Genomic DNA, 25,477 nt, shown 5'->3' with positions numbered 1-25,477 from the left:
AACATTAGTTAATGCCTCATATTTGCATATTGCTTGTAAATAATTTCTCAACTGGAGGTTTCAATCACACATGCAATATTTTTAATCCTGGTAATTATCCATTATCGATTTGCACTATTTCACGGCTATTTTCGCAAAAGGCTGCAATGCCCTTGTTAAGTATTATGCAATTAGAATCAGTATACAAAAGCAGAACATTTCAAGGCAGGTGTAAGTAGTACACCATCGTTTTAAAAACATTCGACAGCCATGTGTGCTTGTTACTGGACTCTTCCGCTTTGTATCCAGTAATAGCATCGAAGGCAACGTAAGCCCAGGTAATTCTGAAAATAACTGCGTTTGAAATTACACTAATTTTCCCCCAAAAAAGTGTAAAATTACACTAATCTCCCACTACGAGTGAGTCTGTTAAAAAAAATCTATAAATTTAAATTGCATTCTGATATTGAAATGTACCTGGCATAAATCTGGATTACAAATATACATCTTCTCTAAACATAAATACTCGTTCTAAAAGTTGAACGTGTATCCCTGCAAAGTTTGTTTCAAGACACAACTATTTATCTGTAGATAAACGACAAGGAGTTGAACGGAAGGTATACAGCAAGTTACTAGGGAGTAAATCATATTTAAAAATGCATTGAACAAGCCGATTAGAAATAGCTAGACATCTATATTATTTGTCGTTGTTATATATTATTCATTTAACGTATCAAGTTCGTATTAAATCAATAACATGATAAGATTATCCTATAAAATGGAGAAATTCAATGAAAAGAGGAGGCGGTGATACGAAAACATGACTGTCATTCGATACTAGAAATAACGATTTAGGGCTGTTAAAATAGTGACTATGTTTGGCCTCTCCGATGTCAATCTATATTGATACAGGTATATACTTCTTTAGGGATGTGATACACGTGTCCTGATTGTTTACCTATTTCTAAGAAAAGCTCGATTGAAAAACCTGAGCCGGGGTTTTAACGATACCTTACGAGTTCGTGAATTTAATTAAGAAGTACATTAAATTGGTATTTACATTTTACTCGAATTAGTCTCCTGGCGAAAACTACGATTTAATTCAGAAGTATGCATTTGAAGTGCCCAATTGTAAATGTGTCATGGCATTATCATACGGTTATTTTCGACACACTCTGCAATGTCCTTGCAAAATATTACGCAATCAAACAAGTCGAGTTATAAAAGCTTAATGTTTCAAGAGAATGATCAACTAGTTCTGATTCAACCAACCGTTGGACAAGAGGAAACCAGCCCGAGAAAATGAAGTTGCTAATTATTTCTGTCCTCTTGACCGCAGCCTCGGCCCAAATTTTCAATTCTACAAATTATCTCAATTACAACTCCTCATCCGTAAGAACGTCAAAAGTCGCCTCAAAATAATTTCATGCCTCTACAGTTGTCTTCCAACTTTGATTTTACGTAGGAAAATAATTGTGAAAACGTCCTAACAGTTTTGGAAAACAGGGGATTGACGACATTGCTCGGCTTGTTGGCCAAAACGGAACTGGATTCAGTTCTTGGTGGGCTTGGTAAGTAAATTTGTTTCGAGGCAAACTTGTAGTACGTGAATCAAGAAGAAAATTAAATATTCTAAAATTCAATTTTTACTCTAGATGGATTCACCATATTCGCGCCTACCAACGAAGCATTCGAAGCTATCGACTCAAAAGTTTTTCAAATGATTCTAGGTAGTCCCGATTTGCTGAACCAGATTATTCTATATCACGTTGTTCCGCCTAAAATGTCGCCTACGTGGATTTCTGCTCTTTTGTTTGAATATTATTTGCCCACGCTGCAAGGTGAGATTCCATTACGTCTCAACGTGTATCGTAAAAAAGGCTCTTCAATCGTTTCCGGAGAGGTATTAACAATTTCGATTCTCAATTCTATATTTTTATAAAAATTAGGTTATCGTATTATAGATAGTTACCGTCAATGGGGCGTTGATTTTCGATTCGCTGCAAGTGTGTAATAACGGCTACGTATACTTCATCGAAAAAGTTCTCAATCCTCGTGATTTGGCACCCGATAACACACAAATTGAAGTACTGAAAAACAATGGTTTCACGACATTACTAAAGTTTTACGAAATTCTCGGCTTAACACCAGAGGTTAACATTTTCTGTAAGTATCATTTACTCTTTTGCTCCTTAAATTTAACGTTACGTTGGGCTACAGAGAAGACTGACTTGACTTACCCCATTTCATTTCTTTTTGTGTTGTAACAGTCCGTTACGAAACTTTGTTTGCCCCAACCGATGAAGCATTCGCAGCTCTTCCTCCTGGTACCCTTGAATCACTGTTTGCCAACCCGAGAGCATTACTACGAAATCATTTTATTTCTGGTACGTTCTACAAATATGGTCTCGTGTCTGGACCTGTCCCAACCTATTCTGGCCTTAACGTCGAAGTTGAAGTGATTCCCGGTAGGTGATCAAATTACTTATTACTCGTATTAATTTTGACAACGTTGTTCTTTATCCGTTAATTAGGAGGCGCCATATTCGGCAATGCCAATGTTGTTCTTCCTGATCTCACAACTGTTGAAGGAGTTATTCATGGCATTGATGCCGTGATTCTAGGCTAGGCGAAATTATCCACGAACATCCAGCCAGCAATATAAGATACATCACAGCCTAATCTTTACACAGTAGCAGTTAGTCTAGTTCTAAACTAGAAATAGACCGTTTTCCTATTTCCTCATTGATTATCTATAATAACTGGTTGAAAAAATCTGACAATAGGATGAACGGCAATAAACAAGGCATGAAATATGAGACGTTTAAGCAGTGTATGCATCATTATCCTATATAGTTTAGCTAACACATCATTATTGTTCGTACTAAATCGATGGCACGAGATCGTGTACACAAATCATTTGTGTTCAGTAGCATGGCATATTTTACCTACGCCATTCTAATTTCCATTGTTTTGTAATTAAAGTTCTCCTTGTCAGATGCAGAGAAAGCAGACGATCATACTTAATAGTGCAATGTTGAACATGGAAACAAAATAAGGGTGAGCCGTGAACTCATTTTAGACATTGACCTTTAACCTATAACCACGACTATTAATAGTCGTGGCATGTAGTAGCCTACTATGGTAATAGCTAAACAGTGAACGTTGCTAATGTGTTTTCTGATCGTTTTAATATATCACATCGCTAATAACCCATCAACTGATTCTTCGTGGTCCATTTTTCGTAAATATTCAGATCACCCTGAAACAATTTTGGCTCCTATAGATGCTACATTTACAGCCATCTGTCTTTTTAAAACATCTGGTCCTGAACCAAAGACTTATATTTGTTGATAAAAAACTATTTCATGGCTGGCATGTTAATCTATACAGCAAGAGATGGGCATCTGGTCCACATCCATACTGGTTGTGCTAATCTGGTCTACAATCATGTCACCATTTTCATTCTAATCACTAAAAATGTGTATTCCATTTTCTCTAGAAAGGCATTGTTACATAGAGTAAAAAAGTCCGTTATCGGATTGCCAGTTCTGACGGAGGTACAAGGAGTTTTTCAAGGAGTTGCTACTGTATCCTATCCAAACTGGATTTTCTTCCTCCTTCCGGCAAGGAATACAAGTAGATCTGCTAGACAAATTAATACTTTATTTTCATTCTAATAATATACTAGCCGATTGTAACCAAGCTAGTAAAACATCTTGTATCGGAGCTCTATCCTTCGACAGAAAAGATTTGTCATTCGGAGATTTAGGATTAGCAGATTAATTTTTATATACTCTTAATTCAAATAACTTTTCTTTTCAACCTGCACGTGAAGAAGCTTACGCTTTGTGCAACTTTTCGACTAATAGAGTCAATTCCAAAAGGTTGGCGTAATGAATTTGATCAAAAATGAAAGCAATTTCCTAAAAAAAAAATCAATACTGGCCCGTAAATGCTGGTTTAATGAACGTACACTTGACTGCTTGCAATTAAAAATCTTAAACGTTAGTTCATTAATCTTGATATAACTTGAAAAAGAAATAAATGTAACTTCATTATTTTAACCCACAAACTCTTTTTGGCTTTTTCTTTCTAGTGAAACCCATCATCTGTTAGCATGCAAGAATGCACGTGTATTTTTCTACGCTGTAGTCGTTCGTGACTTTTGCTGTTGTCACGTGAAAATGCAGAGCCTTTCCTTCTGCACACTCCTAAGAAACTCACGTCTCTTTTGCTCATTAGGACGAGAAGTTATGCAGCACACTATCAAAATCCCCACCATCGCTATAGTGATTTCATGCATAAGAAAAATCGCGTTTCCATCCATGGCAGTCTTAACTTATTTCCATGATGAATGGAACGGCTCAGTTCTCAAATCGCTTTTTAACTTTGGCACTGTTTAAGCCCATGCTATTCTCTGTTCACAATGGTTCCAGCAATCCGAAGTTCCTGGAAAATCTACTCCGTTCAGATCATTTACAGTTGCCATCCAGCAAAACTTTTACGAGCAAACTAAGCTTAGATGGTTTGGTAGATATAGTTAGCCATGTGAATGAACAATTCCATTATCTTCAGGAATCGCCTGTCAGTGATCGTTCACGAAAAATCCTGGCTGTTGCCTGATTGCTTCCAAGTTTTTAGTCCACTCGAAAGAGATTGAAAGAACTATCGGCTAACATTTCTCAAGATTCTGCAATAGCTGGTCGTGAATTCCACTCAAGCTGCTAGTACCGGCATTTTAAAAATATGTATCCAACCAACTCTTACCAAGAATTTACAGACTGGGAAGGCAAGTGATCGTTAAGCTTCCCAGGGCCAAAAACAAGCTTTTCCCACTTGCCAGCCATTAAACATCTTTTCATACTTAGATAAAGAATGTTGCCAGTATGTTTCGTGGGAAATTGAACATATATTTTTCTTCTAATATTCCTGAATGAAAAATGGGCCGATAACAGCTTCTGTAGGAATAGGAGAAAAGACAGGTGAAAAACTTCAACAGCAAAAAAAAAAAATAATAATAAAAAAACGAAACACAAAAAAAGCGGCAAGGTCAGACTTGAACGGTTTTTGTTTCTCTGTCCCAAACAAATCTCTTCTTCTCCATGCTCATCCACCACCCGACATGATGAAATAATCAATTTTATCTGAAACATCATGCACACACGCACAGGCACACGAAAAACCCTTAAATATGAAGCGAAAATCCTCCCATTTTTGTTTGTTTTATTTGACCATATTTTCCCCATCATCCATTGTTGGAATTCAATTCCCAAATTATTTCACCATTCAGCATCACCGTTAGCCTTTTGAAAGACGTAATCACGACCGTTAATGTTCATAATTCCGTCCTTAAGGTGAAACTTCCACCTGTTTCGACTCCTCGTGATCTAGTAAATATGCGCATCGTTTAGGATCGAATTTCGACGTGCTTGCTTAAAGAAAATGTCTCTTACCTTATCGTACTGACAAACGACAACATTGTCAGTTTCAAACAGGACGGAAGGGTCGTCATCCGTCACATCATCTTCGGAGTTCAGTGGCTCCTCGTCTGCGTTTTCGTCATTGTCCGCATCAATCTCCTCGTCGTCATGATCGTCCTCTTCTTCGACGTCGTCGTCATCATCATCATCAACATCGTCTTCATCGTCCGAAGAGTCTCCCGGTCCGTCCAGCTGGGTTACTCCTCCATTGTCTGCCCTAGATTGGCTGCGCCCAGCTGTTGTCTGCAACGGAAAAGTAATAAGGCATCGTACATTGATCATGTGCGCAAAGTTTTAAGTTTAATAGGTACCTGCAGCGCATTATTGATGTGTTGCTGCAAAACTGTCGTGGCCATTTCAACCGGTAGAGATAGCGCCGCCGTCACAGCCGGTGAACTCAGGATCGTTTGCAGCTGTGCTCCAGCCGCACCACCTGAACATGCGAAAACAAGAACTCAAATTAGAATCGACATGTGTTTCGAAATAAAAAGCACAAAAATAACCTTGAAGAGCGTGAGCGGGAACGTGAACAGTGATGCTTTTTGCTGCTGTGTGACCTGTTACTCCTGGCTGAGGAGGAACAGTGATTTGTACAGGTACCATTCTCACCGCTGGTGTAGTTGCAGTTGCAGCTACTGCTGCTGTTGCTCCTCCTGCAGCAGTTGTAGTTGCAGGAGTTGGGGTGGTTGCTATAATTTATTGTTTCAGGGTTTTGTTAGAATTTTCAGATTGGCTGTGAAGCCATAATGAACTACCTGGTTGTTTGGCTTGAGAAGATGCAGCAGGCTGGGATGTAGCATTGGTAGCATTGGCTGCAGAACTAGTCTGCTGACCTGTTTTGGTAGGCAAAGAAGACCCTTTTTTCATACATGATAAAGTTTCAGACTCGATATTCGATACTTTGCTGTAGTTTGTTCTGAAGGGATGCTTCAGCAGGATCGGTCACAGGGTCAATGGCTTTGCTCGACTGCAATTTGTTTTCCCAATTCTGCTTCAACTCAAGAAGTACAGCTTCATCAATTCCTTCATCTAGGAAAGCTTCTCTTACTCCGTTTATAACATCTTCGATCACGCCACGATACAGTTTCGCCTAAGAGAAAATAAAATAAAGAGCCCTATCAGAACAGTGTAATATGCCAGCGAGGTCCAATCGCGCCTTGGCCGATATCCCAACAAAATCTCTAGGTAATATCCTATGAATTATGGTCATCAAACTAAAAGGTAAATAAATACCACGAGTGCCTGGTTGGCCGCCATATTCTTTAACGAAATTGAATTTTATGAAATTCCAATTCCGGGAGGGCTTCGTTCAACAGGAAGCCGACATGGAAACTACGACTGACGCGGCAATATATACGAAATGGCCCCGATAACAGCGCCGCCATGTGGGCTTTTGCGAAATTACTTCCAGAATAGCATCTTGCGGCCAATTTAAACAGCTGTTGCAGAACGTTGAAGTGATAGTTATTGTTCCTGTATTTGAATTCAGTGCAAAAGAAATTGTACATTACTGATTTACTGGGTCGTTTACAAAAAGTTTGTTTGTTAGGATTACTGTAATCAGGTGGTATTATGGATAAAAACTCAGCAGTTAGTTTTGAGTCCAGAAGATGAGGAGATCTTCCAAAACTTGTATTCAGAAGGACTAAAAAATAGCAGGAAAAATTTTGATGAAACCATGCCAGTTCCCAAGTTTTATACTAAAGTAAACTTACATATAAAAATTTGAGGGTAATAAAGTTATTGACTGTATTTACTTTTAGCTTCCCAACCATGAAAACATGATTAGCCTTAAGTTGAGAGAAGAAGCCCGCACAGCGTTCCTTCAAAAGAAGAGCAAAGAACTTCTTGACAATAACGAACTTCAGGTCTGTAGTTTTCTTTCCTTGGCCTGACAAGATAATAATATTAATCATTTTGCTTTGAATAGAATCTGTGGACTCTGTTAGACAAGAATCACAGTCCACCATTTGCTGGTTCTGAGCAAATGATCAACTATATTGACTTTCTCAAAGTGGGTAGCATTGCTGGCCCTAAATATAAGTATTTTTATTCATAATTTTTTTTAGAAAGAGTTTATTCACAGTAGCTGTTTCTTGTGTAGGGCTTTTTTCACTCCAGTTGTATTTGCCAGATTGTTGCAAAGTGATATCCATGGCAGAATTTCAACCATGGCTGTGTTTAATTATGTCATGAGGAAAGTTTGGTTACAACAAACTAGAATTGGTCTTTCACTTTATGATGCCACAGGTCAGGGCCTCCTTACTGAAATGGTGTGAGTAAAAAAACTGCATTAAAAAAAATAGTTTCATTTCCGTTTTACTTAGGATCTAGAGAACTACATTACTGAATTAATCCCTACGCTACCGCAATTGGAGGGGCTTGAAAAATCATTCCATTCGTTTTATGTATGTACTTCCGTACGCAAGTTCCTGTTTTTCTTAGATCCGTTAAAACTGGGTAAAGTCAGGATACAGGATATCCTCGCTTCGGGTTTTTTGGATGAACTGTTGGAGGTAATAGTAGTCTCCTCCTGATCCACTGCCATCGCCTTAGTTAACATTTTCAAGATTTTATATTAAGCTTCGGGATGAAGAGCTGCCCAAAGATGCACAAGATTCAAATTGGTTTTCCGCCCCTTCGGCTCTTAGAGTTTACGGACAATATTTAAATTTAGACACTAATAGGAACGGCATGCTATGCCAAGAAGAACTTCGACGGTAACTACATTTCAATTCAGTGGTTTTTCAATTCACGTAACATATCTTTCTTTTTTAATTTTACCTTGCAGGTTTGGTACTGGAACACTAACTCGCGTTTTTATACAACGTGTATTTGAAGAGTGCATGACCTATGAAAAAGAAATGGATTACAAAACGTATTTGGATTTCGTTTTGGCCATGGATAACAAAAGAGAACCACAAGCTCTCCAGTATTTTTTTCGATTGTTAGATGTCGGTCATCGGAATCATCTCAATACCTTTGACCTTCATTTCTACTTTAAAGTATGAATTCCATATCTGATCCTTTGACTTATTACATTTTTTTTTATTTGCCGTGTAGGGTGTGCAAGAGTTGATGCAGCAGCACAAACAAGAAGTCGTTGCATTTGATGACGTCAACGATGAAATTTTTGATATGGTCCGTCCTGCCGATCCGTCCAAGATCACGTTACAAGATTTAATTAGCTGGTAAATGAAAAGTTCATTTCAATTTGTTAGACTAGTTTGACATTAGTCGTTTTCTGTGTCAGTGGTTATGGGGAAACCGTCATCAATATCTTAATTGACTTGGATGGATTTTGGACCTACGAAAACCGCGAGTCCGTTGTGACGGATAAGAATAATCAGGATAAACCGGAAACTTGAATTTGGAATTCTTGTACATAGAAATTGTGAGTGTATTTTAATTTATTTTTTTTAAAGAAAACAAGTATTAAGATCGTGGAATGGATTGTAGGTAACACGATCTCATCACCATTTTCCCCGTTTGGACCAATCTTTTGGAGTCCAATGCAAGCATTTGGGGTCAATGTGTAGTTTCCACTTTTCTTTGTTTTTTATGCAATTTTTCATGGCTTCTTCATTCAAAATGAGTACGTACTGCCCCTTGTAGTAATTAATGAGGTTCAAATGCTGTAAAGTAGAAACTACGTCCTCCTTTTTTATGCTCGTCATTTCGCAAATTTCGCTATATTAATGACAAATAAACCTCAATAAGAGTTTTATGGCTCGAAAATTACCAAGTTTTCATCACTTACTTGATGGTGATTTGAGGTCGTTCACCTTCACTGGATGGTTTCATATTCATCAGAATATCACAGATTGTAAAAGCCCAGTAACTGCGATAAGATAGCAACCCTAAATCGGACAGAGGCTTTTCTGGTGAACCTGTTTTCCCTTCAAACTTGGAGAGCTCGTAACCTTTACATACATATTAAGAATGAAGATTTACATGAACGAACTTCAAAATTTTCCACTTGATGTTGTACGTACTGAATTCAATAAGGAGCTTTCCATATCCTTTTCGTTGATAGGGTGGTAATGTTAAGATACATGCGACGTTATAGTCCTCTGAGCTTTCTTTTTCTTTGCTGAAGTAGCCGACAATATGAAAGCCTCGCGAATCCACTTCGGTCATGACGTAAAAAAGGAACGGATCAGTGTCGTAATATAGTGTCTTGTGGTCAAGGAACAGTTTCGCCAGCAAACAGAGGTTCTGAGCGTATGCTTTATTTTTACGGCCGTCGATTTCGAAAAATGAAATGGTCTGTTTTCGGTAAATTTCATTGCCCGGCGGATGTCTGAGATTGCATTTCATCTGGAGAAGATGTTGAGGGTTGGCCATCAGAGTTTAAAATAAACAGTTCACGCTTAATTTACCAGATGACGCTCTAGACATTTCTCACTTTTGCGATACTTGAGACAAAACTCGCATATATAAATACAAGCTTGATGAACCATTTCCTATTGGAACACGTGGATGCACAAGAAAGCGCAAAAAAATAAAAAAATGTTACTTATCATTGCCTTAGAAAATGATTGCAATACCTGAGGATAAGGTGCGAAATACCAAGGTTTTATTCTGTGTCTGCCGAGCTCAATCATTTGAATATTTTTCATTCGTGTTACGACGTCATCGTGGTGTGTAACTAGGCTGCCTGATTGACGCGGCCCCGGCGTTGTGGGTGCAGGGGTGGAAGGTGGAGCTGGGGAGGGAGTGTCACCCACTTCACAAACTGTGTCGCCTTCATAAAAAAAAAGTATTTTTGTATATTAATCACGTTGAAGGATATTATGCTCAAAATTACTTGAAGGAACTGCACAGGTATCTGTGGCTATAGGTGGTGGAAGAGGTGGTATTTCTTTTTCAATTTCTAAAATATTTATAAGATTAATGTATTGAAAAATATATATTTTTTTATATCAATGTTTTTTTGTTTTCTTTTTACTTATTAGTTTCTTAGCAGGTGGAATTGGAACTGGAGCTCCTGGACTGGGCTCTTCTTTATCTCCAATTTTGCGCTTTCTACCATTTCTCTTTTGTATTGCTGCAGCCAATAATGCGGAGCCATTTACAGTAAGGTCTGATGCACCAGACACACCAAGTGGTGATGATGGACGTGAGGAACCAGTGGTTCCTCCAACTTTCTTGGGAGTGCTCAAGCCTGTTCCTACTTGAGTACCATCTTTTCTTGGAAACTGGATTTTTCTGGTGTCTAAGAAATCTTCTGATACCCAATCATCCAACCGTTTGTTGACTGAAATTATTAGTTCACAAATCCTTGTTAGTTTGCATGGCATTTTATAAAGTAAGTGGAAACTCACAGTCAATGTAATGAACATAAAACATCCTGATGTTGCAGACATCTTTGACACTGAGTACTTCTGCTAGAGCTAATCAATCCAAAAAATAAACACAACGTTAAACTTATAAAACTATATGAAAACGGCAGTGTAGCAAATGTTACGCCAATCTTCGGTGTTTCTCATCCGCACAGGTAACCGACAACCTTCAACAACAGATGCCTGCATAATGGAATATACAACAATCAAATGGAATTTTATGCAAAATAAAACATACAAGAAAGTCAGCACGTACTGTAGAATCCGAAAACAAATCTTTATCTACAATTTCCTCTTTCATTTTTGACAATGATTGTTCAGTCTTCATTAGGGAAAAAGCTTTCAAAACAACAGTGCGCGGCCATGAGCAACATTGCCAATTTTTTTGAATTCTTTTCTCCATTCTGCTGCTGCTAATTTTGGCTCTAATCGGGGTCACCGCCCCGCCCCCAAAAAACTATCCCGGGAATAATCGGGGGATACTTCATTAATCAAGGTGATGCGGGGAAAAAATCTGAAAAAATATTTTCCCCCAACCATATTCATAGATTCCATGTAATCTGCCCGAATCTCGAAAGTGCCGTCCTGAATCCTTATGTCCCGAAATGCTTAACCCGATTGAAAAAAAAGAGCCCCGATGGGTTCGGTGCCGATCCTTTGCTGCTGCTGTTGTGCTGTCTGCTGAAGTTCTTATTGCTGAAGTGCTAACTGCTGGCTGGCTGGTGCTTGGGCGCTGGAGCTCAGAAGTTTTGAAATTATTTCAAACTATATGAGGCACATAAACTAACAGGTTTTGTCTCTTCGCTATGTAGAGCGAAAAAAATATCTGATATTAGCAACATATAAAAAAAGAAAAATAGTGCAATTATGGTTCATAGTGGATTTGTCGCCGTTCATCTTGGGGCAGGCTGTCACAGCTCAAAGTCTGAAGCCTTATACAAAAAACTGTGTAAAATCACGTGTGAGAAGGCATGGTTTTCTATTTTTCATACTTATTGGAATTCATGGTATGACCTTAAGTAGTTTTTCTCAGGGAACTGCTATGTTGCAAGAAGGAAGGTCAGCTCTTGATGCTGCATGTGAAATGGTTTGCATGCTAGAAGATTCACCTCTAACTAATGCAGGATTTGGCTCCAATCTCAATGATAAATGGAGATGTAGAATGTGATGCAGGAATTATGCTCTCTTCGAAAGAAGGAAAAAACACAAGATTTGGGGGAGTTTCATCACTTGCAAGTATCAAAAATCCTGTTTTAGTAGCAAAGGAAATCATTTTGTACCAAGATGAGCCAAGATTACTTGGTAGAACACCTCCACTGTAATTAAAAATTAAATTCATATCTTAGAAGAAGATTACATAATAAAGCTTTCAATTTTGTAGTATTCTAGTTGGTGAAGGGGCCTCATGCTTTGCCAAGAAAAGGGGCTTGAAGCTTGTCCAGAACAAAACCCTGAAATCTGAAAGAGCCATAAAAAAATATAAGAAATACAAGGAACGTTTGGAAATATCCAAAAAAGCTGTGTTAGCTGGGCTCAAAATCACAATCCAGCCCAATCCAAGTCAAGTAATTCTCATATGCCAAGCATTTGAAACATATTTTTAGATTTTTAATTAGTTTGGATTGAAACTAATGTAGGATACTGTAGGGGTAATTTGCATAGACAAAAATGGCGACATTGCAAGCGCCGCTAGTTCGGGTGGAATTGCACTGAAACTTCCTGGCAGGATAGGACAGGTTTCTAAATTTGTTCGTATTTTCTCGTTTTATTCATATTTATACGGTGAACAACAGGTGCCCGTTTATGGCTGTGGTTGCTGGGCGCAGCACTCGAAATCCGCTGGTATTGCTGTGTCGACCTCAGGTTTCCAGTTCCAGAAAAATGCAGATGACTTGCAGGAACTAATGCAGAGTTAATTATATTTTAGGTTGTGGGGAACAACTCATTCAGACAACCTTGGCAAAAACGCTTGGACAAACCATATTGGACCATGGAGATCCAGCTTTCCATTTGAAAGAGCTCATGTGCAACCAATTCATCCATTCACAGATGTTGTCTGACGATTCTTACGACCGGATGGGTGGAGTTTTAGTTGCATATTACAACGAGGATTCGGTCGATTTTAATATGGCTTTCACGACGGATTCGATGGTTGTTGGTTTCATGAGCACCAACTACGAAAAGGCCACCGTCCGCGTATCCAGAAATACATCATCAATTGCACCACCGACCAACGGTAATGATTCACTTCAGTCCACAAGATTGACTATGGAAGGCTTTATTGTGAAACTAATTAATTAATAAAAATAACACATTATCTCTTTTTGTCATCGCCGTCATCCGGAGGGTAAGGCATTTCCTTAGCCGTTTTCTTAACCATGTCTTCAGTAGCGTTTTTTACCACTTCATCGAGTCGGTATAGGTCTTTAATTGAGATTTGTCCAGTACCGCGCTCAAGCGGTTTAGGCTGCGATGAGTCGGGTTTCCATCCAATAAGGTAGATAATCTGAAACGTTGCCGGAACAGATCCGTCTTCGTTTCCGTAAAGTTCTACCGATCAACCGGACCATTAGGCAAATTTCACAATTACGAAACGAAGTAACGTCGTGAAACCTTTATAAATGGCAGACGCTGCAAACATTGTATCCCGGTGCAGATGCAGCTTACGGATCCATGAAGCGTTGTTTTCACCCATTCCTTTAAGGTCATCCATCAATTCGAACATAGAAGGGTATCCCACCCGTATTTCCTCGGTGTCCTATCCTTTATCATTGTTAATAGAACATTGAGATATCATCTGCATAGGAGTAATAATTCTCACGATAGTTAGCATGGTGAAACCAGCACTGTTTAGAAGCCCACCGATGTCCCGAATGGCTGCAAAAGGCGATATATGTGCAGCAAAGCCCTGTGATGATGTACGGTTACTTATAATGTATATGGAACTGATAAAATGTTGTTACAAACCCCTTCACGTTCAGTTTCTCCCAGCTGTAGCGAACCTCTCAGTTCGTATAAAGTGTCACCTCCAAAAATGGCGCCAATAAATACACCGTCAGGCCGCAGACATTTCATGATTTGGGAAAAAGTATGTGGTAGCTGATTTACCCAGTGTAGACTTAAGCTGCTTGTAACTAGGTTAAAGCTTTCTGGTTCAAATGGCAGAGATTCTTCGTCGACAACCATTTTCTGGCAGTTTATGGTTGTGTCTTCCGGTGTAAAGGCTTTCTCCAAAACAAGCGCTGAATGATCGCACATGACTAACTCATCTACAGCATCCTAATGTTAAATAAATCTAGTTTTACTGCATACAGACATATCAATTTATCCTACTAACCTTTGTCAGATGTCTGCTTACATGCCCATATCCACAACCTAGGTCTAAGCCTTTCTTGAATTTTCTATTTATGTCATAAACTCGATCTGCTAATCTGTTACCAACCTAAAATCTCCAGAGTTCAGGCACAGCCAAACAGCTAAAATGTGTCATTTTAAATACTTCATCCTTGATGTAATTGTATTTGTGATAATCCTCATTTAAAGCAGTACGATCTCTCTGTAATTTCTTTGCCAATCGGTCAAAAACATTCATAGTGCTGGTATTTGTCTTGGTATTTTGACTCATATATCTGGTCCCACAGCAAAAGGAACCTATTTAATCCAATCATATGCATACCAGTTAGGTTTTACAGTCATTTTATGGATAGTATGAATTATTGTAGCCATTTCTCTACAACAACAAAATCTTTTACTACGTCAAACATCTTTTTGAAATGTTATCCCTACGCTAATAAATCACAGCTGGCGGATCTTATGCAAGTTTTGACGACCTTATCACTAACTGCCAGACCACGAAAACGTCATCGGCTGAAAATTCACATTCGGAATATACAATATATGAAACTATAATAACCTTGTAATTGCGTTGGACATAGGAGAAGCGATAAACGCTTAATAGACATTTTCGTTGTTGTTGAGCTAAATAGCTTTGAGTAACAAACAAGAAGAGGAGAAACCAATATAATATGTGCTCCACTATCGCAATCTCTAGCAGACGGGCTCAAGCGTGAAGAAATCAACCCAGCTGTTGTCTTCTGCTGTATCCCATGACAACATACACAGGGCTGCTTCGAAATTTTGAGCTTACAAAATTTTCTACCTCCGTACAGTGTATACGTGGCTTAAATTTTGTCCGACTATTTACACTGGTCGTGTGTAGTTACCTATTGATTTCGTGAATACTGGTAAGGAAAAAAGAGTTTTGTTTATTTTTATTTAGAAATTCGGCATGTTGAAGGGAAGCTGATTTTCTTTTGCTTTATTGGTTCCTTTGTTTCTCTGTGTAGCTTGTTTTTTTGTACACACAATGTCTCATTCCCCCCATGATGTGCCTTTGGGTATAAAAATAATCCGAAAATTCGGAAGTTGTTTTTGCCCAAATTTTAGAGGATCAAGAACATTCATGTAAGTTTGTTTTATGAAACATTTGGTTTGGTTGCCTTAATGAAATTTGATTCCCCTGCATAGATATCGGACATCAATATTAGTGCTAACATTCTTCACCTACACTGCATATCACATGTCAAGAAAGCCAATCAGTGTTGTGAAGAACGTCCTGAGTCAAAACTGTACCGGTTTGATACCTCCACCTGGAACATTTATTGATGAAAACAACAAAGACTCTTGGTGTGATTGGGCTCCATTTGGTGAGTTATTTCACTTTCCAGTATTTTTTTAAGAATGACCTTGATAATCATATGATTTGCTCTATTTTCCATGCACATGCATTGTACATGTGATGTGTGCATGTACATTTCCCTCCTCCAATTTTACCCTCTTATCCCCCATCCCCCTCTTTTAAAAGGGATGTTTAATGGGACAATGGGATGGTCCTAAACCCAAGATTTTAAAGTAGTAAAATTCATGGTTTAAGGCGGCGGAAAACCAAGGATGTATTGACAAAGCTTTCGGCATTTTTCCTTTTTCTCCTTTTTAGATGGAAAAAATTCACAGACTTTGCTTGGTACACTGGATTCAGCCTTTCTTTTTGCGTACGCAGCCGGCATGTTTCTTAGGTGAGTTTCTCCATAGTCCCAAGAGAGGGACGTATTTCTTCCCTCCTTTTAGAAACCGCTTTAATACTCTATAAAGCAAAAAAAAAAGTGTCCTATCTCCTTTTCTTTGTCTCTATCAAATAAAAATAAACCAATGGCTGTCGCCTTTAAGCGGAAAGAACGCATTCCTATGTGTCAGACTAGGATCGTCTTCGGAGTTTATCTTCTAACTTTATCAACCGATACAAGAACCCCTCATCCTCCTATGTGCTTTCCTTGTTAGAAGTATAGATGCACCGGAAGACCTAAACCAGCAAGTTGTTATGGTCCAAAAATGTCGGTAGCGTACCATAAAATCAACCCGATCGAAAAGTTGACTCATAACCACTTCCTGGAGTTTGTTACTTAGGCGTAATCTTAGACGTACAAGGCCTTCCCTTAAACTTATGGATGAGAGTGACCGTTGCAATGAAAGCATTGCGATGAATCATCGCCAAACTTTAATAAAATAAATAAAAATTTTCTTTTTTTTTTCTGTCTCTTTTGTGGCTATTACAGTGGATTTGTTGCTGAGCGAGTAAATTTACGCTATTTCCTGGCGTTGGGCATGCTCACGTCAGGTTTTTTCACCTACCTATTTGGCGTATCTTACTCGCAAGGTATCCACTCGTTACCTTACTTCTTCATAGTCCAGGTATGTACTTTTCATAATTGATTAAAGTAAATCTATAATGAGCATTAGATTCTCCCGTACTATGTAAACAATTTATTGTACTTATACGATGCTCAATGATCATAGACGATAGCTGGCTTTGCCCAATCCACTGGATGGCCCGGTGTAGTGACCGCAGTCGGTAATTGGTTTGGCAAAGGAAAAAGAGGTATAATTGTTAAAACCAGAGTCAATGCGAGACTGCTGTTCGATGTCGATGTGAACCATGCAACAACATTACTATGCCATTTTTTTCTTTTTTTCTGTTTGCAATTTTAGGTTTGATTTTCGGCATCTGGAATTCACATACTTCGGTGGGGAACATCTTGGGATCGCTGATTGCTGGTCACTTTGTCGAAAGCAATTGGGGAATGTCGTTTATTATACCCGGTGCTATTATCGGCTTTATGGGTTTCATTATCTTCCTATTTTTGGTAACTGACCCACGCTCAGTCGGATGCAATCCCCCTGACCACCACGGAAGTCGAGATGAAACGGTACGTCGTTATCCTCTGTGTTTTTATCGATTAGTGTCAACATTGTTTTCAACATTTTAATTTGTTGATTCATTCATTTATAGATTAGAGCTGGCTATTCGAGCATCGAGGATGACAGTATCAGCCCTGGTCGTAACCGGAATATGCGTCTCTATGCCAACGGCTCAACTAGCTCGTCTGCTAGTTCGTCTATCACCATTGACCCCGAACGGGAATCGTTGTTGACTCCGACCGACAACAGCGTGGTAACTAAATCCTTGCGTTAGCTTCAAATTCTTTCTAACATTCCTTTTCGCTTTCTGTTTATTCTGTTTCCTAGGATTCCATGGAAGTTGGTACTCCTGATAAAGTGCCTTCTGAAATCACCATTTCAAGCACTGATATCCTGGCAAAGCCGCCGGTCAGCCTGAACAATCCTGACTTCCACCGGAGGGAGAAAGCTATTGGATTTATTCAGGCCCTTCGCATTCCGGTACTATCTAATCGAATAAAAACAAATGTTTAAATGGACTAGGATCTCATATAGCAGTTGACATAACATCCGTTGACCTCTCAAATAGGGCGTGATTGAATTCTCCTTGTGCCTTTTCTTCGCGAAGCTCATCAACTATACCTTTCTATTTTGGTTGCCACGTTATATCAACGCATCCAGTGAGTTTTTTTTATTTATATCATTTGTTTGCTTTTCTTGGCCGTATGACTTATTTTCCCCCTTTCTAATCGGATTCAGCATCATTTGACGCATCCGAAAGCGCAGATTTATCGACACTCTTCGACGTGGGTGGCATTGTGGGTGGTATAATCGCCGGTGTATTGAGCGACGTTACTGGCATGAGTGCTGTAACATGTGCCGTTATGTTGGTCGTTGCAATTCCCATGGTAAATCAAATCTTAACTTTTTTAGTACATTCTTAGAAAGGCTATTTTATTTTTCAACCTATTTGTTCACATGTAGCTCTTCGTCTACCAAACGTTTGGCACAATAAGTCTTGTCTCCAATATCCTTCTTCTCATGTCTGTCGGCTTGCTCGTAAACGGACCTTATGCCCTTATCACGACGGCAGTTTCAACCGAGTTGGGCACCCATCAGTCGCTTCGAGGCTCTGCCCGTGCCCTAGCCACCGTTACTGCCATTATTGACGGCACTGGGTCTATTGGTAACGTAAACCCTAACTTATCCATGCAACATCGTAAAACGTTAGTATTTTATTTGATGTGTGATGACGTACAGGAGCGGCAGTTGGTCCCCTAATTGCTGGAACCGTTTCTGACTATGGTTGGGACAATGTCTTTTACATGTTAATGGTTGCAGATGTCATCGCGCTCGTCGTATGTTTCGTTTAAAACAGTTATACTACTAAGTACTAGTAAAACTAACTTCTTTCTTCATTTAGTTACTTTCTCGTCTGGTGAAACACGAGATTGAACGTTTCCGCGAAAGGCGACGTGAGATGCGTTTCAAAAGAGAGCGTATGGCCTAAACTGTTGTAGCCTAACGGCAGACGAACAGGGGAGTCCTCCTCGACACTACTTGACGTTTTGCCCGTTTTTTCATCCTTTATTTTATATTAAAAAAAGAAAGTTCATGAATGGCTTACCATCTTTACGGAGAAAACTTAAAAAAAAAAAATCATGTTTGTTCGCTAAGTGAACTTTTCAGTGGATCGGCTTGTTGATCAGCTTATTTCCCTTTCACGCTCGGTCTGCCTTTCTGCTGTCTTTATTTGTTTCCCCCTTTTTATGCAAAAAAAAAGAGTGCCCAACGAAACATCTTTGTCATTCCCTTGTCCATTGTGGATTTGCATTCCAAGTGCACGGTGACAACTGGTGGGAACTACGCAGACAAGTCTTTCTTCCTTCAATTCAGTTCACAATTATATATAATTATTATCATTAAATCCCGAATCCCCACCCTCCGTTTGTGCACGTTGTACAGAGCACAAGTTGTCAGGTGTTACCCCTTTTTCCCAGATCACTCTTTTTTGTTGATTGAAAAAAACCGAGAAGTTCCCTCGTGAGTTAATATAGATCGATTCACCGTTATCTTAATAACCCCTGAAAAAAAATTAAGGCAGAATTTTTCTTTTTTTTTCTTTTCTTTTCTTTTTTAAACACCCCTTAATATTTTTCTGCCTTACTTTCTTCTTGTAACTTGCCCGTGTGTCTGGTAGTGAATGTGTGCCAACATCGACGTAAAATGTGTGTGGTGGGCAAGGCGAGAGGAAAGAAAATGTGCTTTCAAAAAGAAAAACAAAACAAAGCGTGATGGCCATTCCGCCAAACATGTCTCCCAACGACCCGACTGATGAAATCTATTGATGGTATCTAAATAAAAAAAATTATATTAAAGAACTTTTTAACATTTTCGAGGAATAGAGAATTGTTAAAAGTAAATGTCACTAATCAATTTAATGAAAATTATGCTTTGCATTTTTCTAGGCTGAAGTAGCGACACAGGACCGAATACTTGAAAGCTGATCGTGAGCCAAAGATTTTAACGTTGCTCACTGTTCCATCCACTTCGCAGCATTTAACACAAACGGTACAAGGGTGGGCAGGGATGGGTGATTTTCAATGAATTTGAAGTGAAGATGAGATTTGGGTTTTAACTGCTTTATCAACCACTGAGTGATAAAATGTTTACTGGTGAGAAACAGTTTCTTTGAATTTCGTTCATGCTTTGTCGTAATAGTAGTTTGTTTTATTGATTGAAGACTGTTGTACTAGCTACTGATCCTTTATTGTTGCAATACTTCAGTTAACGTTCGACTTCAGTGAGAAGGAAAAGCCGTCGTCAATCAATCATATGGAAGGTATCAGTCATATATTCTCTGTTTGCCTTGATGCTAACTAAATTTTTTTAATTATTAATAGGTACCTGACGCGATCTGGAGAAGAGAAGCCATCATTTAAAAAAATCGCGGTAATAGACTGATGTCTTTCTAGCAAAATGATTGATGATTTTTAATTTCAGATTTCCATCGAGAACTACAAAATTGCGTACGTAGCTATACTGTACATCTACATAATTCTACCTAGTGATACTTTTATTTTATTCTAGAAATAGTGTACTTATTTGACTATAGATGGATTTCAGTCCCCATTGTTATTGTGGCGCCTGGCGCGCTGGCACGAAGTTGTCCTCGTGTCTTGTTAACAGTTGCAACTCGTTGTCTCCACTGTCTTGTTTTTTCTAGTCTCCGGTTGAACTCTGAAATATAATCATGCTTCCAGAACTTGCAAAACGCCTTGGTGTTGAATCGGGAAGGGCAATTCGGTAAGGCATTTCTTGGTTTCGTATACATATTATAATTTTCCAACGAACAGACGGTGTCATTCTAGGAAAGCTGAAGAATACGAAAGATTGCTTCGCCTTAAAACAGCAGCTTCAGGATTTCATATAGGTGTTACACAAATGGTAATTTGCTTGGATCTGGCAGTCTCTGCTGAAAACCAGGTCTTGGACAAGGTTAGAAGTGGCATGATTTGATTGTTTTGCTTAATCTATAGCAACAGTTGATTTTTGTCCTTAGGAATTATCACTTAAGCTATCAGGCTTGAAAAAGGCTGCTTATAGTGCCACTAAGCAAACTATAAAACAAGTTTTGTGTTTGAACAAAGATATAACCATCAAAGATGTCTGTGTTCAACTTGGCTGTCCGGAAATAGCCAGTGATGCAGACAATTTGTTCAAAAAGTTAGTAAAATGTTAATTACATATAACTTCTTTTTTGTGCTTGTAACTTAAAGTAAGAAATGTTTGATTCTTGGAATTCAGATACTGCAAACAGACTTCTAATGGTCAGGAGCAAAACATGGATCATCCTGGATTCAAAGCAGCAGCTGTCATGTCACTGAGCAAGTAAATAAATGTTGGATTGTGATTCAATTATATATTGGATTTTGGCTATAATGTAAACCCCTGATAGGTTGAAGAAACTGGGACTGGATCGAGTAAGGCTGCATGAACTGAGTGGTTTGAAGAAATCAGTTTTTGATAAACTTGTGCTTTCCATGATTACACTAAATAAAGACATGAAACAAGAAATGGTTTCTAAACCAAAAGCTTCAAAGAGAACCCATAGCTTTGCTGAAGCTGTTGAAGCAAGAGCCACAGGTGTGTATTATAGTTTTAATATTTACATCTTGCTCTTTGCAACTGTAAACTGATTTTCCTTATTGCAGCAATGGATGAGGAAAAACGCCTGAGGGACGCAGAACAGCAAGTACCCGATGTTGACTTCGCCGAGTGGAAGCGTCGTATGCTAGAGGAAACAAACAACGCATAGTGATTAACTACTTTTAATTTTCTTTGTAAAGTGAACCATTTGGTGTATATTGTTCTTTCTCCTTGTGGGATTTAGCTTCATGTGGACGATATTTTTTTAAAGGTAAATGAAGATTTTTTTTTATACTACAGTTTGTCTTCTTTCCAGGAAATGTGTTTTGTTGGCAGAGCACTCAATGTGCTTCCAGGTAGCCGAGTTGACGTTTTATTAAGTGTCTCACGATGTTCACGAAGATCCCGGTAGCGAAAGGTTTTTTTTTTCTCTTACTTAAAATCTGTGTGCAGGTCCATGAGCGGCGTGCATTGGCTTTAGACTGTATTTGAGAAGCAGGGTAGCGTTCTCGTTACAGTTAGTTCTTCTTACAGTCTCATCCTTATCTGTCATCGTTGTCCATGACAGCTCCTGATGTTATAGTAGGCGGTGGAGGCCGGTGGTGTGAGCCCTCGCTTTCATTGGCACAGAAGTTTTCGTTCTTCTCGAGCTAAGGACTGAATTGTTAAAGGACTTTTAAAGGACGATACTAATCCCATCAAAGGTAGTTTATCGGCATTTATTGGAAGTTTGCAGATAAGATGATGAACGTGTTCACGTTCATTTTAACTACGTATCGAACCAAATAACCTGTTACGACAAGCGAAAAATACCCGTAGAAACCCGACAAGTGAAAAATACCCGTGGAAACCCCTCGTGACATTCGTCACCCCGGTGTTATCAGTGGCGATGGAGGAGCGTTTATAGGTCGGAGACCTAAATCGATGGGAACCTCCAAGCTCGATACTGGGATTGCTACTTCCCAGCGACGTTGAACAAAGTAAGGCGTTTACGCACAGTATGATGTTAAATTAATTCCGATGCGTAAATTCAACGATGTTTGATGAATACTATTAATGTTTTATACTGTGTACAGCAGCAGTTTTATCCGAACGTTGCCAACCCAAATTGACAGCCGTAAACACAAATGCATCATGCCTTGCCATCATTAAAAGCAGGGGGTGTAAAAATTTTTGGCAAGGTTTACGAGATTCTAGAAAAACGACTGATTCTCGGATCAAAAAGTGATTCTTGGACCAAAGAATCATGATGTTCTTGCCAAAACTATGTAATTCTTACTGCAAATTGTGGTTTTGTGATTCTTTTAGAAAAAGAATCAATTTTTGCTGTGATTCTTGTTCAAGTGTACGAGATTCTTTCGAGTTTTACACCCACCGATTAAAAGGGTGTTAATGCGCATTAACAAATTTTCCCATCTACAGGTAAACCATGAGTAAAAAATTATTATTATTAGAAGTTTATAACGCTGTGCAGTCTTGCACGCCGCTAGTTGACGTCTTTTTTAATGGAGTTCAATCGGTTTGCATACTTCGTTTGCGTCCATGACGATTAGAATTTGTCTATCAACCCATGGACTGTAAAACACCATCAAGTGCGTTAACTACTACTCAAGTTCACTCGTAGTTCATCAGTTGGCTTTTGCGGTATGCCTCACATGCCTTGACCAGTTGATGCACACGTGTGAATTCCAATACTGTAATCCATGGCTGTATCAAGTAGCTGAGATTCTCAGCTTGTATCAGTAAAAGTGCCTAATCGATGCGGATACTTTTGGAAAAACTGCTGCAGACGGGCAAATATTTGGCTGCTGCAGTAAATGCTGCATTATTATTATTTTGTTTTGTTTGTGGGTTGTCAAAATGCCCGTGGAGTAAATGGCTAGGGCTACTGTCTTGTTTGACTGCAGGTAGTTTTATTAGTAGTATGTGAAAAGAAAATTAATACAAGCATTATGAAACAACACATAGCAAACCTGTTCAAAATCTAATAATTTTAAGTGTATATAGCCTATGTATATTTACACCTAAAGGCACACATACCTCAAATGACAAAGCGAAACAGTAAAAATACTAATGTGACTCATGGCTCTATGGTTGAGCATCGGCAAGGCACGCTGTAAAGTAAAGGTTCGATTCCTTAGCGAGTCTAGTTGAAAAAATTTATGAATTATTCCGATTACAATCAAATGTTAAAATGGCACTTTCAAACAGTGTATACATAAATAAACTAGGTCAACAGAAAATTGTGAGAGAAATAAAAATCATATAACCTAGTCTGTATGGGTAAACAGGTAAATCCACCTACTCAAAGGAAGTTTCAAGAAGATACATACGTACTTCAGATAATTCGTAATAGGTCAAGTGCTTCGCCCAAGAAGAAATACTAATTAACATGCCAGAAAAAAAAAAATTTTGAAAATTTTGTTTGAACAATTTTGTATTGAAATATAACTTTTAAAGTAAACAAGGTAGGGGGTGAACCCCTACCTCAATTAAACCGAATCCCCGGGGAGATTACCCGGGGCGTGGCTAAGAGAAGCCGGAAAAGGATGGAAGGTTTCGGACAAGTTTTTACGTGAGCGATTAACCGTTATTCGGATTTGTGGGTAGCCTCTTCGCCCTCCAATGATCTCATAGAACTTGAGGACCCCCACGTCCCCTTTCCGGACAGCGCACTCACAACCTTTACTGCTGATCACAGTAGGGGCATGACCCCCTACGGGCTTATTACGAGTCAAGGGGAAACAGGGCCACAGAAAAGAAGGGAGCCCAGATATGCACTTGAATTTATAAAAATTTTAATATTTTATCTTCGAGATGAATCAGCGACTAAAAGTAACGTTCAGGTAACGTGCAGGTAGCGTCCATTGAAATTTCCACATGCACTTCCAGTTGTTATCGTTTTAAAAACTCGTTCAAGTATGTACCTCTTTTGATTCAGTACAATTATTTACCTATGTTGGCCTAAAGCAAACGAAACATTAATCAACATATAAACGATTGTCTATACATATGTATTCAATAAAATTCGTGCAATCCTTCCTTACCTCTCGTTCTGGAGAACTGAAAGTATTCATTGTATTCAGCTAATGGTTTGACATGACATAGTCCGTTGCATCCTCCTCACCAGATCTCCTTGGATTTTAACATTCATCTTGCATGGAAATCGTCCAGTCGGCATTTGGTCATTACTTTCCTCTATAATACATTATGTTGATGGATGCGTTGCTGGATGGTAAGTTGCCGAACGAGGCGGAATACCTCGTGCGTTTAATATGTTTGGATGCGGATGACTTGCTAATGCATAAAATTTCCGTTCTTTATGTCAAGGAAAAGAATACCCTCTTCCGATTTGCCTTTAAAGGTCGATACAACCTCGGCATAAGAATAACGCACCAAAGTTTTCTTTGAAAAATTTAAGATTAGTAGTACAACTTTTTTCGAAGAACAAAGTTATTAAATTACGTGAGCAGTGACGTCGAGGAAGTGAACATCATTCCGATTGATGCACCGGACGGCGAAGAAACTCTAACCAAAAGGCGACCACTTTTCTAATACCTCTGCAAACAAGACAATAAAATGCATTTCAATTAGTTGTAATTATGGGTTTACAGGCAGAAAAAACCAACAAAGCTAGAGCTTGAGCTTTGGCCTGAGATGGTTCAAACCTTTCAACTTCATTTCAAGAGCTCTGCATCAGAATGACACACTGGGGAGGTCTGATGGCGCAAACAGAGAGAGCCTTCTTCGTTGACAGACACATGATCTCTTTCACAGTTAGACATGTGATCTAAACCTGCTGACCAATGAAGCAAAGAAGCAACATAATTCTTTATATTTTAAAAAATTCCATTTTTGTTATACCTGTTTGGGTTTGTAAAAGTGATACTAATTTACAGCACAGTCATGCCCACTGTGAATATCATATATCACCCATGGCTCTGTGGATGGGTGTCTGCCTGGAAAGCTGAATATTGTGGAATAAATCTCCACTTGTGGGAAAAATTGATCTAACGTAATTGGTCATGTGTTGTTTCATTCTACCAAACGCACTGAACATTTACTATCCCCCCAGTGAACACGTCTCGAATCCCTAACAACTAGGCCACATCTGATGAACCATGAATTCCTACTGCAGACGATCCACTAAAAGGTGTAGCCATCTATTGATAACATATCTACTTTTACTTGATTATAATCAAGCACGACATTTTAAGCCCGACTTATTGTACAAAAAATCGGCTTAGAATTTTGACTTGGAATTGAATAAAACTTTACCTATTACAA

At 38.8% G+C, this 25,477-nt stretch overlaps 8 protein-coding genes and 2 long non-coding RNA genes across 15 annotated transcripts; 5 read left to right on the top strand and 5 right to left on the bottom strand.

The window, feature by feature from the left end:
• Positions 1–1,222: 1,222 nt before the first annotated feature.
• LOC116918244 (transforming growth factor-beta-induced protein ig-h3) lies at positions 1,223–2,656 on the top strand. The gene is made up of 6 exons (XM_032923913.2): positions 1,223–1,371; positions 1,445–1,550; positions 1,635–1,882; positions 1,944–2,145; positions 2,250–2,447; positions 2,514–2,656. The coding sequence occupies exons 1-6, from the start codon at positions 1,282–1,284 to the stop codon at positions 2,606–2,608; spliced, it is 939 nt and encodes a 312-aa protein (XP_032779804.2). The 5' UTR covers positions 1,223–1,281; the 3' UTR covers positions 2,609–2,656.
• A 2,215-nt stretch (positions 2,657–4,871) lies between these two features.
• LOC116918451 (transcription initiation factor IIA subunit 1) lies at positions 4,872–6,806 on the bottom strand. 2 transcript variants are annotated; one of them, XM_032924170.2, is made up of 7 exons: positions 6,696–6,806; positions 6,363–6,552; positions 6,218–6,319; positions 5,966–6,151; positions 5,774–5,895; positions 5,436–5,705; positions 4,872–5,369 (listed from the first exon to the last, which is right to left on the bottom strand). In XM_032924170.2, the coding sequence occupies exons 1-7, from the start codon at positions 6,717–6,719 to the stop codon at positions 5,262–5,264; spliced, it is 1,002 nt and encodes a 333-aa protein (XP_032780061.1). In that variant the 5' UTR covers positions 6,720–6,806; the 3' UTR covers positions 4,872–5,261. The 2 variants fall into 2 exon arrangements, with proteins under 2 accessions (XP_032780061.1, XP_032780062.1); XM_032924171.2 differs by having other exon boundaries at positions 6,218–6,295.
• A 100-nt stretch (positions 6,807–6,906) lies between these two features.
• On the top strand, positions 6,907–9,203 carry LOC116918448 (serine/threonine-protein phosphatase 2A regulatory subunit B'' subunit gamma). The gene is made up of 10 exons (XM_032924166.2): positions 6,907–7,167; positions 7,226–7,330; positions 7,393–7,505; positions 7,567–7,735; positions 7,790–7,978; positions 8,046–8,182; positions 8,254–8,467; positions 8,526–8,653; positions 8,716–8,856; positions 8,922–9,203. The coding sequence occupies exons 1-9, from the start codon at positions 7,141–7,143 to the stop codon at positions 8,828–8,830; spliced, it is 1,197 nt and encodes a 398-aa protein (XP_032780057.2). The 5' UTR covers positions 6,907–7,140; the 3' UTR covers positions 8,831–8,856; positions 8,922–9,203.
• LOC116918447 (histone acetyltransferase KAT5) lies at positions 8,839–11,221 on the bottom strand. Its single transcript, XM_032924165.2, has 10 exons — positions 11,064–11,221; positions 10,933–10,990; positions 10,790–10,858; positions 10,414–10,722; positions 10,273–10,338; positions 10,013–10,209; positions 9,845–9,928; positions 9,458–9,782; positions 9,223–9,385; positions 8,839–9,152 (listed from the first exon to the last, which is right to left on the bottom strand). The coding sequence occupies exons 1-10, from the start codon at positions 11,208–11,210 to the stop codon at positions 8,936–8,938; spliced, it is 1,635 nt and encodes a 544-aa protein (XP_032780056.2). The 5' UTR covers positions 11,211–11,221; the 3' UTR covers positions 8,839–8,935.
• Positions 11,222–11,488: 267 nt separating this feature from the next.
• On the top strand, positions 11,489–13,124 carry LOC116918449 (threonine aspartase 1). Its single transcript, XM_032924167.2, is given in 7 exon segments — positions 11,489–11,776; positions 11,841–11,954; positions 11,956–12,125; positions 12,189–12,372; positions 12,445–12,543; positions 12,601–12,670; positions 12,735–13,124. Coding segments are annotated over 7 exon segments (1,113 nt in total). The 5' UTR covers positions 11,489–11,674; the 3' UTR covers positions 13,109–13,124.
• LOC116918450 (arginine-hydroxylase NDUFAF5, mitochondrial) lies at positions 13,070–14,893 on the bottom strand. Its single transcript, XM_032924169.2, has 7 exons — positions 14,721–14,893; positions 14,307–14,458; positions 14,145–14,249; positions 13,775–14,086; positions 13,629–13,715; positions 13,421–13,565; positions 13,070–13,357 (listed from the first exon to the last, which is right to left on the bottom strand). Exons 1-7 carry the CDS (start codon positions 14,767–14,769, stop codon positions 13,122–13,124), a joined length of 1,086 nt encoding a protein of 361 aa, XP_032780060.1. The 5' UTR covers positions 14,770–14,893; the 3' UTR covers positions 13,070–13,121.
• Positions 14,894–14,903: 10 nt separating this feature from the next.
• Positions 14,904–19,419, top strand: LOC116918446 (glucose-6-phosphate exchanger SLC37A2). Its single transcript, XM_032924163.2, has 14 exons — positions 14,904–15,051; positions 15,154–15,271; positions 15,335–15,513; positions 15,804–15,882; positions 16,420–16,555; positions 16,661–16,742; positions 16,853–17,070; positions 17,154–17,315; positions 17,390–17,542; positions 17,631–17,721; positions 17,801–17,949; positions 18,026–18,227; positions 18,302–18,399; positions 18,465–19,419. The coding sequence occupies exons 2-14, from the start codon at positions 15,174–15,176 to the stop codon at positions 18,549–18,551; spliced, it is 1,734 nt and encodes a 577-aa protein (XP_032780054.2). The 5' UTR covers positions 14,904–15,051; positions 15,154–15,173; the 3' UTR covers positions 18,552–19,419.
• On the bottom strand, positions 19,201–20,075 carry LOC116918453. Its single transcript, XR_004391527.2, has 2 exons — positions 19,949–20,075; positions 19,201–19,395 (listed from the first exon to the last, which is right to left on the bottom strand). It is a non-coding gene; the product is annotated as an uncharacterized LOC116918453 (long non-coding RNA).
• On the top strand, positions 19,942–21,484 carry LOC116918452 (origin recognition complex subunit 6). Its single transcript, XM_032924173.2, has 7 exons — positions 19,942–20,070; positions 20,157–20,347; positions 20,413–20,539; positions 20,604–20,767; positions 20,849–20,932; positions 21,000–21,187; positions 21,256–21,484. The coding sequence occupies exons 2-7, from the start codon at positions 20,295–20,297 to the stop codon at positions 21,357–21,359; spliced, it is 720 nt and encodes a 239-aa protein (XP_032780064.1). The 5' UTR covers positions 19,942–20,070; positions 20,157–20,294; the 3' UTR covers positions 21,360–21,484.
• Positions 21,485–23,971: 2,487 nt separating this feature from the next.
• On the bottom strand, positions 23,972–25,339 carry LOC123470579. Of its 5 annotated transcripts, none has more exons than XR_006644313.1 (5): positions 25,055–25,338; positions 24,820–24,986; positions 24,656–24,750; positions 24,238–24,595; positions 23,972–24,154 (listed from the first exon to the last, which is right to left on the bottom strand). It is a non-coding gene; the product is annotated as an uncharacterized LOC123470579 (long non-coding RNA). The 5 variants fall into 5 exon arrangements; XR_006644310.1 differs by having other exon boundaries at positions 24,859–24,986; positions 25,055–25,333; XR_006644312.1 differs by having other exon boundaries at positions 24,238–24,750; positions 25,055–25,339.
• Positions 25,340–25,477: the final 138 nt, after the last annotated feature.

Source organism: Daphnia magna, linkage group LG3 (genome assembly GCF_020631705.1).
Source record: "Daphnia magna isolate NIES linkage group LG3, ASM2063170v1.1, whole genome shotgun sequence".
Taxonomy (NCBI): domain Eukaryota; kingdom Metazoa; phylum Arthropoda; class Branchiopoda; order Diplostraca; family Daphniidae; genus Daphnia; species Daphnia magna.
Note: the sequence above shows the minus strand (reverse complement) of the source record. Positions and strands in the feature narration are given on the sequence as shown.